Source organism: Plecotus auritus, assembly GCF_963455305.1.
Source record: "Plecotus auritus genome assembly, chromosome: 5".
NCBI lineage: Eukaryota > Metazoa > Chordata > Mammalia > Chiroptera > Vespertilionidae > Plecotus > Plecotus auritus.
This window is the reverse complement of record NC_137776.1, coordinates 98,969,199-98,984,959: the sequence shown is the minus strand read 5'-3', so window position 1 is coordinate 98,984,959 and position 15,761 is coordinate 98,969,199. Positions and strand designations below refer to the sequence as shown.

Sequence of the window (15,761 nt, the reverse complement as noted above, 5' to 3'; positions counted from 1 at the left end):
ATCAGCTTCCTCCTACACACTCCCTACTGGGTATGTGCCTACAACCAAGGTACATGCCCTTGACCGGAATCGAACCTGGGACCCTTCAGTCTCCAGGCTGACACGCTATCCACTGAGCCAAACGAGTTAGGGCAATTTATTTACTTTTAAATCCTCCCTCCCCCAGGATATTTCTCCATTGATTTTTATTTTTTTATTATTTTTTTAAAAATATATTTTATTGATTTTTTACAGAGAGGAAGGGAGAGGTATAAAGAGTTAGAAACATCAGTGAGAGAGAAACATCAGTGAGAGAGAAACATCGATCAGCTGCCTCCTGCACACCTCCCACTGGGGATGTGCCCACAACCAAGGTACATGCCCTTGACTGGAATCGAACATGGAACCCTTGAGTCCGCAGGCCGGCCCTCTGTCCACTGAGCCAAACCAGTTAGGGCTCCATTGATTTTTAGAGAGAGGGAAGACAGAAATATTGATGTGAGAGAAACACATCAGCTGGTTGCCTCTGCATGAGCCCTGACCAGGACTCTGGCCGGGTAGGAGCCAGCAACCGAGGTACATGCCCTTGACCGGAATCAAACCGGAGACCCTTTGGTCCACAGGCTGATGCTCTATCCACTGAGCCAAACAGACCACGGCATCCCCAGCAATCTTGAGAAAGAACAAAGTTGGAGGAATCATAATGCCAGATATCAAGTTATAGTACAAAGCCATCAGTAATCAAAACAACCTGGTACTGGCACAAGAATAGGCATGTAGATCGATAGAATGCAACAGAGACCCCAGAAATTGACCCAAGCCATTATGCTCAATATTTGACCAAGGAGGCAAGAGCATACAATGGAGTCAAAACAGTCTCTTCAATAAATGGCGTTAGGAAAGTTGGACAGATACATGCAAAAAAATGAAACTAGACCTCCAAATTATTCCAGATACAAGAATAAACTAAAAGTGGATAAAAAATTAAATGTAAGTTGTAAAACCATAAAAATCCTAGAAGAAACCATAGACAGCAAAATCTCAGACATTTCTCATAGCAATATGTTTACGGATACATATCCTAGGGCAGTGGTCGGGAAACCGCGGCTCGCGAGCCACATGCGGTTCTTTGGCCCCTTGAGTGTGGCTCTTCCACAAAATACCACGGCCTGGGCGAGTCTATTTTGAAGAAGTGGCGTTAGAAGAAGTTTACGTTTAAAAAATTTGGCTCTCGCCGAAACCGGTTTGGCTCAGTGGATAGAGCGTCAGCCTGCGGACTGAAGGGTCCCAGGTTCGATTCCGGACAAGGGCATGTACCTTGGTTGGGGGCACATCCCCAGTGGGGGGCGTGCAGGAGGCAGCTGATGGATGTTTCTCTCTCATCGATGTTTCTCACTCTCTATCCCTCTCTCTTCCTCTCTGTAAAATATCAATAAAATGTATTTAAAAAATAAATAAATAAATAAATAATTTGGCTCTCAAAAGAAATTTCAATCGTTGTATTGTTGATATTTGGCTCTGTTGTCTAATGAGTTTGCCGACCACTGTCCTAGGGCCACTGTCCTAGTCAACTGCCAAATATCAACTCAAGGGGCCAAAGAGCCGCATGTGGCTCGCGAGCCGCGGTGTGCCGACCACTGTCCTAGGGCAAAGGACACTAAGGAGAAAATAAATAAATCAGACAATATCAAAAGCTGCTGCACAGCAAAAGAAACCACAAAATGAAAAGGAAGACCACACACATATGGGAGAACATATTTGGCAATGATACATCTGATAAAGGGTTAATATCCAAAATATCTAAGCAACTCATACAACTGAACAAAAGGAAGACAAAAAATCCAATTATAAAATGGGCAAAAGATCTAAATAGACACTTCTCCAAAGTGGCATAAGGAAGGCCAAGAGACATATGAAAAAAAAATGCTCAGAGAGATGCAAATGAAAACAACAATGATGCATCACCTCATACCTGTCAGTATGGCTACCATCAAGTCAACACATGACAAGTGCTGGCAAGGATGTGGAGAAAAGGGGACCCTCATACTCTTCTGGTGGGAATGGGGAATGTAGACTGGTACAGCCATTGTGGAAGACAGTATGAAGTTTATTCAAAAAATTAAATATGGAACTGCCATTTGACCCAGTGATACCACTTTTAGGAATATATCCTAAAAAACGCGAAACACCAGTCAGAAAGAATGTGTGCATTCCTATGTTCATACCAGTACAATTTACAATAGCTAAGATTTGAAAACAGCCTAAAGTGCCCATCAGTACATGAGTGGATAAAAAAAGCTGTGGTACATTGACACCATGGAATAATGTGGATTTTGTAATAAAACACGATAATTTCAAGAAAAACATCAGAAGTGCTTTATTCGTGCCCATCAGTACATGAGTGGATAAAAAAAGCTGTGGTACATTTACATCATGAAATAATGTAGATTTTGTAATCAAAGAAAACATGATAATTTCAAGAGAAACATCAAAAGTGCTTTATTCAAAGTAATGTCCATCGCTAGCTACACATTTCCCCATCTTTCAGGTAATTTGTGGATACCGTCCCAATAGAACTTTTCTTGTTTTGAGGCAAACCATCCAGAGATCCAATTTTCCACTTCTTCGTACGTTTTGAAGTGCTGCTCAGAAAGTGCGTGTGCCATTGATGGGAACAAGTGGTAATCTGAAGGAGCAAGGTCTGGTGAATACAGCGGGTGGGTTAATACTTCCAGGCAAGATCTTTTAACATGTCTTTAACTGATTTTGAAGTGTGTGATGGTGCATCATCATGAAGCAGACTTATTTTGCTGTGTCTTCTGGCCCATTCTGGTCATTTTACGATCAAAGCATGGTTCAAGTTGATTATTTGTTGTCAGTAATGATCAGTATTAACGGTTTCACCTGGTTTTAGAAGCTCATCATACACCACACCTTCCTGATCCCACCAAACGCAGAGCATTGTCTTCTTTCCAAAGCGATTTGGCCTTGCAGTCGATGTTGATGGTTGACCTGGATCAACCCATGATTTTGTGCATTTGGGATTCTCAAAATAAAGCCACTTTTCATTGCCAGTCCCAATTCGATGCTAAAAAGACTTTCTTTTGTGCTGTTGAAGCTACATTTTACTGGTGACTTTTCGGTTTTCCATTTGTCTTTTGATCAGTTGATGTGGCACCCATTTTCCTTCCTTTAAAATCTTTCCCATTGCTTGTAAACGATCAGAAATTGTTTGCTGAGCAAGGTTTAATCTTTCTGCAAGTTCGTTTTGCGTTTGACACACATCTTCATCCAATAATGCTTGTAATTGTTGGTCTTCAAACTTTTTCACTTGACCTGGACGTTCTTTGTCTTTCACATCAAAATCATCACTTTTAAAGCATTTAAACCAGCATTCACAAGTATCTTGAGATGGAGCATGTTCACCATAAGCTTCCCGAAGTATATGATAACTTTCAGCAGCACTTTTCTTCAAAATAAAGTAATGAATTAAAACTTCCCACAAATGCTGGGTTTTTTTGGCATGAAATTCGACATTTTTAAGCATAAAATTATTTATGATATTAACACCTTCAGAAGATTTGACATAAGTTTTTTTTTTAAATAAGTACATTTTAATATATTTTATTGATTTTTTTACAGAGAGGAAGGGAGAGGGATAGAGAGAAACATCGATGAGAGAGAAACATCAATCAGCTGCCTCCTACACACTCCCTACTGGGTAAGTGCCTGCAACCAAGGTACATGCCCTTGACCGGAATCGAACCTGGGACCCTGAGTCCACAGGCCAATGCTCTATCCACTGAGCCAAACCGGTTGGGCAGTGTTACCACTGTCCTCATTAGTCAGCAGAGCCAAATATCAACAGTACAACAATTGAAATTTCTTTTGAGAGCCAAATTTTTTAAACTTAAACTTTTTTATTTTTTTATTTTTTTAATTATTTTTTAAATTTAATAAATCTTTATTGTTCAGATTATTACAATTGCTTCTCATTTTTCCCCCCATAGCTCCCCTCCACCCGGTTCCCACCCCACCCTCTGCCCTTACCTCCCCCCTCCCATGTCCTTTCCCCCTGAGAATTATCAGTCCTCTCCCTTTCTATGCCCCTGATTCTATTATATTCACCAGTTTATTTTGTTCATCAGATTTTTAATCCACTTGATTTTTAGGTTCACTTGTTGATAGATATGTATTTGTTGTTCATAATTTTTATCTTTACTTTTGTCTTCTTCCTCTTCTTTAAGAATACCTTTCAGCATTTCATATAATACTGGTTTGGTGGTGATCAACTCCTTTAGCTTTTTCTTATCTGTGAAGCTCTTTATCTGCCCTTCCATTCTGAATGATAACTTTGCTGGGTAGAGTTATCTTGGTTGTAGGTTCTTGCTCTTCATCACTTTGAATATTTCTTGCCACTCCCGTCTGGCCTGCATAGTTTCTGTTGAGAAATCAGCTGACAGTCGTATGGGTGCTCCCTTGTAGGTAACTAACTGTTTTTTTTCCTGCTGCTTTTAATATTCTCTCTTTGTCTTTTGCCCTTGGCATTTTAATTATGATGTGTCTTGGTGTGGTCCTCATTGGATTCCTTTTGTTTGGGGTTCTGTGCGCTTCCTGGACTTGTAAGTCTATTTCTTTCACCAGGTAGGGGAAGTTTTCAGTCATTATTTCTTCAAATAGGTTTTCAGTATCTTGCTCTCTGTTTTCTTCTGGCACCCCCATAATTCTCATGTTGGTATGCATCTTCAACTTTTTGGATTCTTTTTGCTTTTCCGGTTGAGTGTTTTTTGCTTCTTTGTTTTTCAAATCTCTGACTTGATTCTTGCGTTCCTCTAGTCTGCTGTTGGGTCTCTGTATAATATTTTTTATTTCAGTCAGTGTATGTTTAATTTCTAGTTGGTCCTTTTTCATATCTTCGAGGGTCTCGCTAAATTTATCAGCCTTTTCTAGGATATTCTTGAAAAGCCTTATAACCGTGGTTTTGAATTCTATATCCAGTCGTTTGTTTTCCTCCATTTCTTTCATTTGTGATCTGTTTCTTTGTCTCCGCATTATTGCTGCTTCCCTGAGTTGGTAGGGTAGCTTTGTGTGCTAGGTTTCCTATATGGCCCAGTGGGTCGGCCTCCCCAGTTACCTGAGGTAGACACTCTTGATGCACCCCTTTGTGGACTGTGTGTACAGCCTTGTTGTAATTAAGTCTTGATTGTTGTTGGTATCACTGGGAGGAATTGACCTCCAGGCCAGTTGGCTGTGAGGATCAGCTGTGTCTACGCTGGGAGAAGTTCGGTGCTGGAGACAGCCTTATAGGATTAGACTTGCAAAATTGCAAAAGTCTCTGTGCTCAGCTTGGATGGGGTGGAGTCTCAGGGCGGAGCAGACAGTCTTGGCTTCCCGTCAGCCCTGCCCTTGCGTGCGCGCCCCCAGACCTCTGCCTTCCGCGGCTCCCCTGAGTTTCCGCCTGACAGTCTGACAGTCCAGATTCCCCCCATTAGAGCGTGGGTCCCCAGGGGCTCGCCCGGAACTGGAGTTCAGTGCAGTCAGAACTAGGGTTCAGTGCAGTCAGGAGCTTCCAACTCCCTTCCGTTAGGGAATGCCTGTGGCAACCTCCACATTCAGCCTTCTCTGCGAGCACTCGCGCGTACACGCCTCCAGACCCCTGCCTGCCGCGGCTCCCCTGGGGCCTCCGAGTCTCCGTGTGCCTTTCTCTCTACCTGACAGTCCAGACTCCCCTGTATAAGCTTGGGTGCATGGGGTTTCACCCGGAACTGGGGTTCAGTGCATTCGGGGGCTTCCTTCCCCCTCCTGACAGAGAAAGTCAGCCAGGCACTCAGCTGCCCTTCCTCTTTGCGCGCGTCTTCGTACCTCGGTCCTTTGCTGCTCCTCTGATTCTCCGTGAGCTTTTCTCTTTCCTTCTAGTTGTAGGATTTCCACTCAGCCAGCCTTTCTGTGGTTCTGGATGATGTCCGTTCGGTCTTTTAGTTGTAGTTTTGAAATGGTTGTGCAAGGCAGCAGTTTAGGTGCTTACCTATGCCACCATCTTGGTTTCTCCTAAACTTAAACTTCTTCTAACGCCACTTCTTCAAAATAGACTCGCCCAGGCCGTGGTATTTTGTGGAAGAGCCACACTCAAGGGGCCAAAGAGCCACATGTGGCTCACGAGCCGCAGTTTGCCGACCACTGGGTTAGGGCGACATGTGAAGTTTTGAAGGTTGTTGTCAATACAGCAAAATAGCATACATATCAAATTGCATATATATGAACATATGTGTAATTCCATCTATTTAAAAAATTCGCATTATTAACTGGTACACTTAGTACTATGCAGCAGTAAAAAAGGATTTCTTATATTTTGAGACAGCATGGAGGGACCTGGAGAGTATTATGCTAAGCAAAATAAGCCAGTCAGAGAAAGACAAGTATCACATGATCTCACTCATGTGGAATCTAACGAATAAAATAAAGTGATGAACAAAATAAATCCCGGGATATAGAAGCATAGAACAGACTGTGGAACCTTAGAGAGATGGCGTGGAGGAGAGGTTGTGTGAGAAGTTTTCAACCAAAAATGTATGTATAACCCATGGACACAGACAATAAGGTGGTGAAGGCCTGGGGCAGGGGGTGGTGGAGGGTTAGAAGGGGCCAATGGTGGGAAAAGAGGGACATATGTAATACTATCAACAATAAAGATTTAAAAAAAGAGACTACAAATACATCATCATATGACCATACATTGTGTGTTATATAGCAGTGAAAAAATTAATGAACTAGAACAACATGGAATAATGTCAACACATGCCAGAATGAATTTTGAGCCAAAAAATTGCAGAAAGATACGTACAGTATGATGATTTTTCTTAAGTTTACAGTGCTGATATTTCTTACAGATATGTTTACATGTACATATTGTTAGCACAAAAATATTTTATAGGCATGATAAATACCAAATATAGAATAATAGTTACTTCTGGGGAAGGAAGGGAAGGTTTTGGGATGGGGAAGTATGGAGTCATCAGTTTGTTCCTGTTGTGTTTATTAAAGAAATCTAAATCAATTAAGGATAACTATTAAGGTTATCTTATTTCCTATACCTTTTATATGTTTTAAACACTTCATAATGTTTTTAAAAAGAATGGCAAGAAATAAAGATTGAAAGGTAAAAGTGTCCGTTTTTAGGGATAAATGGAGAGGTGGGCAACTTTGATAAATACTGGCTTGAGTTAACGTGAGTGTGGGCACATTGTCAGCCGCTGAGACACTCATTGCTGTTTGTTTCCTTGCAGCTTGGAGGGGCGATTTGAAGACGAGGAACTGCAGCAGATCCTCGATGACATCCAGACCAAGCGCAGCTTCCAGTATTAACCTCCAGCATCATGCTGCTGAGGGAGCCCCCAGCGCGGCACCCGTCTCCCAGGACCTGAAACTCTCCCAGAAGACACTGGGGACAGCAATGCCACTGGGTCTTGGTTTGGGTTGCTGTTTCAGACTTGGCTGTTAGATCGTGACAACCACAGAGTCTTGGAGAGGCCTTGCTGTGGCTGCTTGCTGGCTTCCTGAGCTCACCTCTGGAGAGGGTGGGGTGGGGTGATGTGCATATAAACTATGCTGTTGACTACCTCATACCATGGATTTTGGCCCCTGTGTTATTTTTTTATTCCTGATATTTCATGTTTTGGTTTAAATGTGTTTATAGTTTTTGAAACTATACTAAAACATATAAAACTGGAATGGTAAACAACTGTCTTATCTAAATGCATAAGGAAGAATTAAGCCAGACCTGTATCGATGTTTGAAATTCTTTTTTTTTTTTTTCTTATTAGTACAGTATTTATTTGTCTTCCTTTTGTCAAACCCTGAGCCAACCACTTTCCCCAGGCTGCCTAGGGAGGTATAGGAAAAGCAACATACAGGGCAGACAAGACACGGGAAAAAGAACTATGGGAGGTGGAGACAGCTCCTTCACATGGCGAAGAGGATGAGAAAGGCCACCATCAGGCAAAAGAGCCCCATGGCCTCTGAGAGGGCAAAGCCCAGAATGGCGTAGGAGAAGAGCTGTTGCTTCAGAGAAGGGTTCCTGGCATAACCAATGATGAGGCTCCCAAACACAGTCCCAATTCCAGCCCCATAGCCTGCCACCCCTACTGTGGCAGCCCCAGCCCCAATGAACGTGGCTGCTGTGTCGATGTCCCTTGAAATGGCACTGGTTTGGAAGCTGCGGCTAGAAATAAGCCAGGTCAGGGGACGTGGGGCTGCCAAGCTGCTGAGGCTCTCATCTGTGAATGTCTCTGGTCGTTTCAGCACCACTGCAGACATTGACCAGCTCAGCTGAGAGGCGCTCCTGACCAAGGAGGGGGTGGAGACAAACATGGTGCAGGCATACATTTTCAGGGGATGAGGGGAGCTGCTCCCAGTGCAGAGAAGACAGAGACCGATGTTTGAAATTCTTGAAGATAGGATGATGGTGTTGATTACCAGAGAGAGCCTTGACATTTTTGTGCTTAACCCGGAGACAGGAGGAAGCTCACTGTGGAAAGCAGTTACGTCAGGATCACTGTGCTGAGTGAGTGGAGCCTGTAGACTTGAGGTAGACAGCACTTTGCCTTTTTTCTTGCACTGTTGCAGAATGTAGTTTTGGAGTAAGTGATCCTAATGTATTTAATTTTTCACTCCCAAACTAAGATGTTTTTTCTTCATGCCAGACATGAAGGTCTCAACACTTTGTTTTTTGTTTTTGTTTTTTTAATCCTCACCCGAGGATATTTTTCCACTGATTTTCAGAGAGAGGGAAAGGCAGAAATATCGATCGATGTGAGAGAAACACATAGATTGGTTGCCTCCTGCACGTGCCCTGACCATGGCCTGGGCCGGGGAGTATCCTGCAACCGAGGTACATGCCCTTAACTGGAATCGAACCTGGAACCCTTTGGTCCATAGGCCAATGATCTATCCACTGAGCCAAACGGGCTAGGGCAACACTTTGAAATCTCCTTGTATGTGGCATCCCATCCAAAGCTCTGCTGGGTTCTTGGCCACAGGTGTTTCCTGATGGGGTGTTCTGGAAGGACAGAGTCTGCCCCTTCCTGAAACACTACAGTGAAACATTTTTAAGAGCTAAACATTTTAGCTTTGATTTTTATGAAGGGAAATATGCCTGCTGTCTTCACAATTTGGGATTTTTTTGTTGTTGGCTCCAAATGAATTCATGATCCACGGAAGAGGTTGAAGCCCTACCTGGTTTGTCTCAGATAGAATGTTGGCCTGCGGACTGAATGGTCCCGGGTTCAATTCCAGTCAAGAGCACATAGAAATATCTATGATTCTCTCTCATCATAGATGTTTCTATCTCTCCCTTTCTCTTCCCTATGAAATCAATAAAAATATATTTTTTAAAAAAGAGGTTGAGGAGCCCTAACAGGTTTGGCTCAGTGGATAGAGTGTCGGCCTGCAGACTGAAAGGTCCCAGGTTCGATTCCGGTCAAAGGCAGCTGATCGATGTTTCTATTTCATTGATGTTTCTAATTCTCTATCCCTCTCCCTTCCTCTCTGTAAAAAATCAATAAAATATATTTTTTTAAAAAAAGAGGTTGAGGAAAGAACAAAGATGGCTTTAAAGGTCAAGATAGTTTTATATTAGCTGCTGACTAAGACAAAAATAAAATGTGTTTATTTTTATAAATTCTTAAATGACATGGTTTTGTCACCAGTATTCTTATTAATATTTAAAGGAAATGACAGCCTGGCTGGTGTGGTTGAGTGGATTGAGCGTCATCCCATACACCAAGGGGTTACTGATGGGCTCTCAGTAGGGGGCGTGCAGGAGGTGGCTGATTGATGTTTCTATCTCTCCCTCCTCCTCCCTTTATCTCTAAAAGTAAAAAATATTCAAGAAGCAAATGACAATTATTCCTCAATTTATAAAAATTGAAGTAATGTGTTCATCTTTAGACAACTTCACTTCTTTTAGACTCACCAGTGTTCTCAGTTGTGAAATGTGGAAAATAGTATTTGTGTGCACTATAATTTTGAGAAGATCGAATGAGAAAATATTAAAAGCAGCCCATTAGTATCTGACACATATTAGGTCCCAGTAAATGTTAGCTGTTGTTATGCTCAGTAGATGAACAGAAATAGGTGATAAATCAGCTTGCTTCATAGAAAGTAGTGCAAGAATTTGGTAGCATATCAACTGGTACTGGTATCAGACCAGGAAATCAAACCAAATTGCTTATTCCTAAAGTCTCCAGAATTACTTTTTAACAGACAGTTATATGAGCAAGTTGGCAACACACAGTAGAATAGAAGAGACATGGAAAGTGCACCTGAGTCATAGCCCAGGTGCCTGTTCTCTGTGGCGAGAACAGTGCAGTGCCACCACCCTCACTGGTGCCCACTTACATAGTCTGAGCTGTATGAAGGTAGGACAGAATGAAAAGTGTGTGGCATATAGTTAGGCACTAATTAATTGTAGTAAGATAGAGAAACCAAGATGGCGGCATAGGTAAGCACCTAAACTGCTGCCTCGCACAACAATTTCAAAACTACAACTAAAAGACAGAACGGACACCATCCAGAACCACAGGAAAGCTGGCTGAGTGAAAATTCTACAACTAGAAGGAAAGAGAAAAGCTCACAGAGAATTGGAGGTACGGCAAAGGGTCTTTGTGCGCGCAGAGAGGAAGGGTGGCTGAGAGCCTGGCTGACTTTCCCTGACGGGAGGGGGAAGGAAGCCCCCGACGCACTGAACCCCAGTTCTGACTGCACTGAACCCCAGTTCTGGGCGAGCCTCTGGGGACCCACACTCTTACGGGGGGAGTCTGGACTCTCGGGCGGAGACTCGGGAGCCGGGGAAGGCGGAGGTCTACGAGTGCGCGCAAGGGCAAGGCTAACGGGAAGCCAAGACTGTCTGCTCAGCCCTGAGACTCCACCCCATCCAAGCTGAGCACAGAGGCTATTGCAATTTGGCAAGTCTAATCCTATAAGGCTGTCTCCAGCACCGAACTTCTCCCAGCATAGACACAGCTGATCCTCACAGCCAACTGGCCTGGAGGTCAATTCCTCCCAGTGATACCAACAACAATTAAGACTTCATTACAACAAGGCTGTACACACAGTCCACAAAGGGGTGCACCAAGAGTGTCCACCTCAGGTTAACTGGGGAAGCAGACCCACTGGGCCATATTGGAAACCTAGCACAAATATCTACCTTACCAACTCAGGGAAGCAGTGAAAATGCGGCGTCAAAGAAACAGATCACAAACGAAAGAAATGGAAGAAAACAAACGACTGGATATAGAATTCAAAACCACGGTTATAAGGCTTTTTAAGAATATCCTAGAAAAGGCTGATAAATATAACGAGACCCTCGAAGATATGAAAAAGGACCAACTAGAAATTAAACATACACTGACTGAAATAAAAAATATTATACAGAGACCCAAAAACAAACTAGAGGAACGCAAGAATCAAGTCAAAGAATTGAAATACAAAGAAGCAAAAAACACTCAGCCGAAAAAGCAAAAAGAAAAAAAAAAAATCCAAAAAGTTGAAGATAGTGTAAGAAGACTCTGGGACAACTTCAAGCGTACCAACATCAGAATTATGGGGGTGCCAGAAGAAGAGAGAGAGCAAGATACTGAAAACCTATTTGAAGAAATAATGACTGAAAACTTCCCCCACCTGGTGAAAGAAATAGACTTACAAGTCCAGGAAGTGCACAGAACCCCAAACAAAAGGAATCCAAAGAAGACCACACCAAGACACACCATAATTAAAATGCCAAGAGCAAAAGACAAAGAGAGAATCTTAAAAGCAGCAAGAGAAAAACAGTTAATTACCTACAAGGAAGCACCCATACGACTGTCAGCTGATTTCTCAACAGAAACTATGCAGGCCAGACGGGAGTGGCAAGAAATTTTCAATGTGATGAATAGCAAGAACCTACAACCAAGATTACTCTACCCAGCAAAGCTATCATTCAGAATTGAAGGGCAGATAAAGAGCTTCACAGATAAGAAAAAGCTAAAGGAGTTCATCACCACCAAACCAGTATTATATGAAATGCTGAAAGGTATTCTTAAAGAAGAGGAAGAAGAAAAAAGTAAAGATAAAAATTATGAACAACAAATACATATCTATCAACAAGTGAACCTAAAAATCAAGTGAATTAAAAACCTGAGGGACAGAATAATCTGGTGAATATAATAGAATCAGGGGCATAGAAAGGGATTGGACTGATAATTCTCAGGGGGAAAGGGGTATGGGGGGTTCAGGAAGAGACTGGACAAAAATCGTACACCTATGGATGAGGACAGTGGTGGGAAGGTAAGGGCAGAAGGTGGGGTGGGAACCGAGTGGAGGGGAGCTATTGGGGGAAAAAGGAGAAACAATTGTAATAATCTGAATAAAGATTTATTTAAAAAAAATTGTAGTAAGATAACTAGAAGCAGATTTTAAAAATATACTAGGGAGTTTCTTACAAAAGCCACCTCATACTATGTTTTAGATTCAAAACCCAGTGAACACATTCTGAGGGGCATTGTTCTCTACAGCCCCAGCAGCAGCTGTCTGTTTAGTTATCAGGAGACCCTGCAGAATCTTTAATCATCTGTGAAACATGGTTAGGCTATTCTATAATATGTTTGCAAAAGCAGAATTTGGGGACACATTGAAACAAAACAAATAGTTGTCATGTTGTCTAGCTCTCACTTCACCAGAAAACTACCAGAACAACCTTTTCTGAAAATTCTAGTCATTCTGGTTTTATTGAAATTTATTAAACTTGAGGCTTGAAAAATAGCATTACTGGATGGGGCCTGAGCACAACCCATTTTTTTTTTTAAATATATTTTATTGATTTTTTACAGAGAGGAGGGATGAAGGATAGATAGTCAGAAACATTGATGAGAGAGAAACATCAATCACCTGCCTCTTGCACACCTCCTACTGGGGATGTGCCCGCAACCAAGTTACATGCCCTTGACCGGAATCGAACCCGGGACCCCTCAGTCCGCAGGCCGACGCTCTATCCACTGAGCCAAACCGGTTTTGGCCACAACCCATTTTTAAAAAATATTAATGTATTAAGCTTATAAAACCACTGAAGCCTGCACATAAAGAAGTGTATGTAGAGTAATCTATGTGGTATTAGTCATAATAGCCAAACAGTCCAAATGCCCACAGGCTGCTCAATAGAAAAACAAAATGTGATAAGTATTTTTCAACTTTTCATTATGGAAAATTTTAGACATACAGAAAAGCTGAAAGACTAAAACATTGATCACCTATATGTTCACCTACGTTTAACATACTGTTTGTAATATTTGCTTTATCTATAATATATTTTAGGTATAAAGCATTTGAAAGCAGATAGGTGCCATTTCATTGAAATAGTTAAGCATGTGCTTTTCAGAAATGCTTTCCTCTGTAAGCAGTATTGGACTTCAGAACACTGACAAGAATTTCCTGATACTGAATGTTTAGTTTATACTCAAATTTCACCTGGGGATAGTTTGGGGCCAATGATCAGTCCCCACGTTGGTATAATTTAGTATTAGATACAAGCAATTATCACACTAATGATGTAAAATGACACTTTACTTGTGAAAAATATTGCAGAAATACATGTGGTTACTGCCCTTACGTTGCTGTAAGAAGCTCTGACTGGACAAAAATACCTTATATGCAACCCCATGATGAAAAATGAGCCTGTATAGGTTGCAGGCCCAAAGTAGACCTTGGTCACTAATGTGTCTGCATGTGGCTCTGGGTCTCTCTCCATCATTAGTGGGCGGGCAGTTTGGGACTCAATAGGCAGAATGGATGCATGGTGACAGCTGCTGTGTATCACCAAACATGGAGTAACATTCAGACTTAAGTCCTGTGTGCCTCATTTCCTTGTGCATGGTACTTGTCAGTAAATGTTGAGTAAAAACATAGCCCCATTTTCAGAAGGGTCAATGTGGAGCTGCAAGGAGACTAAGAATGTATCTGAAATAATTAAATTGGAGGAGAGGGCTTGTTAGAGAGGGTTGAGGTGGTGAGAAACAACCCAGAAGATATTTTGAAAAACAACTCAAAGTTGCCCAACAAAATCTTTTGGAAGGAACAAATATTCAGTAGGGTAGCTGTTAGCCACATGTAACTGTTGTACACTCAAGGCTAGTATGACAGGATCTGATTTAAAATTTTTTAATTGAAATTTTCATATTTAGCTAGTGGCTACTGTATTGGACAGCACAACACTTAGCTCCCAAAACAAATGTTCTGGAGGCCATTGAAATGAAAGAGGATTTCAGCAAGATTAACAATGTTCACAAGAGCAGCAGTAATAACAGGTGACTGTTAATCAAAATTTGGTCCCCAAATTTCTGAAGTCTACAGTTGTACTTACTATACATCTCAAAGTTCAATTTTTCTAATACAAGTCCTTTTTAAAAAAATCTACCTCTTCTCTACTAATGTCAGAAAAAATTTTGAAAGCTATTTGAAGGAAACATCTGGAAATAGTGAAAAAAGTGATTAACATCTTTTGGTGAGAACCTCTTTCCTAATTAATTTTGCCTTTTCAGTAGACTGGTAACTTGTATGTTGAATTTAAAAAACAAAAACGTAAACCCTGGCTGGCGTTGTGCAGTGGTTAGCTTGTCAGCCCGCACACCAAAAGGTGGCAGGATCATTTCCCAGACAAGGGCGCATACCTCCCTTGCAGGTTCAATCCTTAGCCCTGGTCAGAAAGTGTGCAGGAGGCAACGAATCAATCAATGTGTCCCTCTTACGTGGATGTTTCTCTCTCCAACTCTCTCTTTAAAGAAAAAAAAAACAGTGGAAAAACTATTGTTAGGTGAGGGTGAACAAAATCAAACTAACAAAACAAAACCCCAAGATTCATCATCTTTTAAGGCTTCCAATATTCATATTTTGTAATTCTAATAAAGGTGGGTCAGGAACAGGATACTTGCACATTCAGGGACTGATGTCCTTTTAAATTCAGACTATCTCTTGAGCCATATTAACACTGGGCTGGGGTCATGCATGTCCCAAATATATTCTTATTAATAGAGAACTTAACAGTTCATGTTCAAAGGTAACTGAAATTGTGAGGTATATGATAATACTTTCTCAATTTAGTGATGAAGAAAGAAAAAAGTCATGATTATGTAAAATTAAAAACTATAAAATCACTAAAAGCAAAAATTTGGAACAGAGAAGACAGGCAAAGAGTGAAGATGTTTCCTTTTTCTTTTTTAAATTGAATTTATTGGGGTTACCTTGGTTAATAAAATTATATAGCTTTAAGGTGTACAGTTCTATAGCATACCATCTGTATATTGTATTCTGTGTTCACTACTCCAAATCAAGTCTCCTTCCATCACCATTTATCAGACCTTTATCCCCTCCCTCCACCCACCTAAAGATATTTATTTTATTAAGAAAAATAAAAACAGCCGAAACCGGTTTGGCTCAGTGGATAGAGCGTCGGCCTGCGGACTGAAAGGTCCCGGGTTCGATTCCGGTCAAGGGCATGTACCTTGGTTGCGGGCACATCCTCAGTGGGAGGTGTGCAGGAGGCAGCTGATGGATGTTTCTCTCTCATCGATGTTTCTAGCTCTCTATCCCTCTCCTTTCCTCTCTGTGAAATATCAATAAAATATTAAAAAATAATAATAATTAAAAAAAAAAAAGAAAAAGAAAAACAGCCCTAACCGGTTTGGCTGAGTGGATACAGCATAGGCCTGTGGACTGAAAGATCCCAGGGCATGTACTTGATTGACTCTCATCGATGT

The 15,761-nt window shown here is 41.5% G+C and overlaps 2 protein-coding genes across 3 annotated transcripts in view; one reads left to right on the top strand and one right to left on the bottom strand.

Annotated features, from left to right (window-relative positions):
- POLR2D (RNA polymerase II subunit D) overlaps positions 1-11,415 on the top strand; it is a 35,586-nt gene extending 24,171 nt beyond the window's left edge. Inside the window, exon 4 of one of the 2 annotated variants that reach the window (XM_080671344.1) lies at positions 7,263-11,415. In XM_080671344.1, coding sequence (XP_080527470.1) covers positions 7,263-7,341 — 79 coding nt within the window. In that variant the 3' untranslated portion in view covers positions 7,342-11,415. The remainder of the gene's footprint in view (positions 1-7,262) is intronic. The other variant, XM_080671345.1, reaches the window with a different exon arrangement.
- LOC308249664 (ATP synthase F(0) complex subunit C2, mitochondrial-like) lies at positions 7,939-8,469 on the bottom strand (the record flags this gene model as incomplete). Its single annotated transcript, XM_080671343.1, has 1 exon — positions 7,939-8,469. The coding sequence occupies one exon, from the start codon at positions 8,467-8,469 to the stop codon at positions 7,939-7,941; it is 531 nt and encodes a 176-aa protein (XP_080527469.1).
- Positions 11,416-15,761: the final 4,346 nt, after the last annotated feature.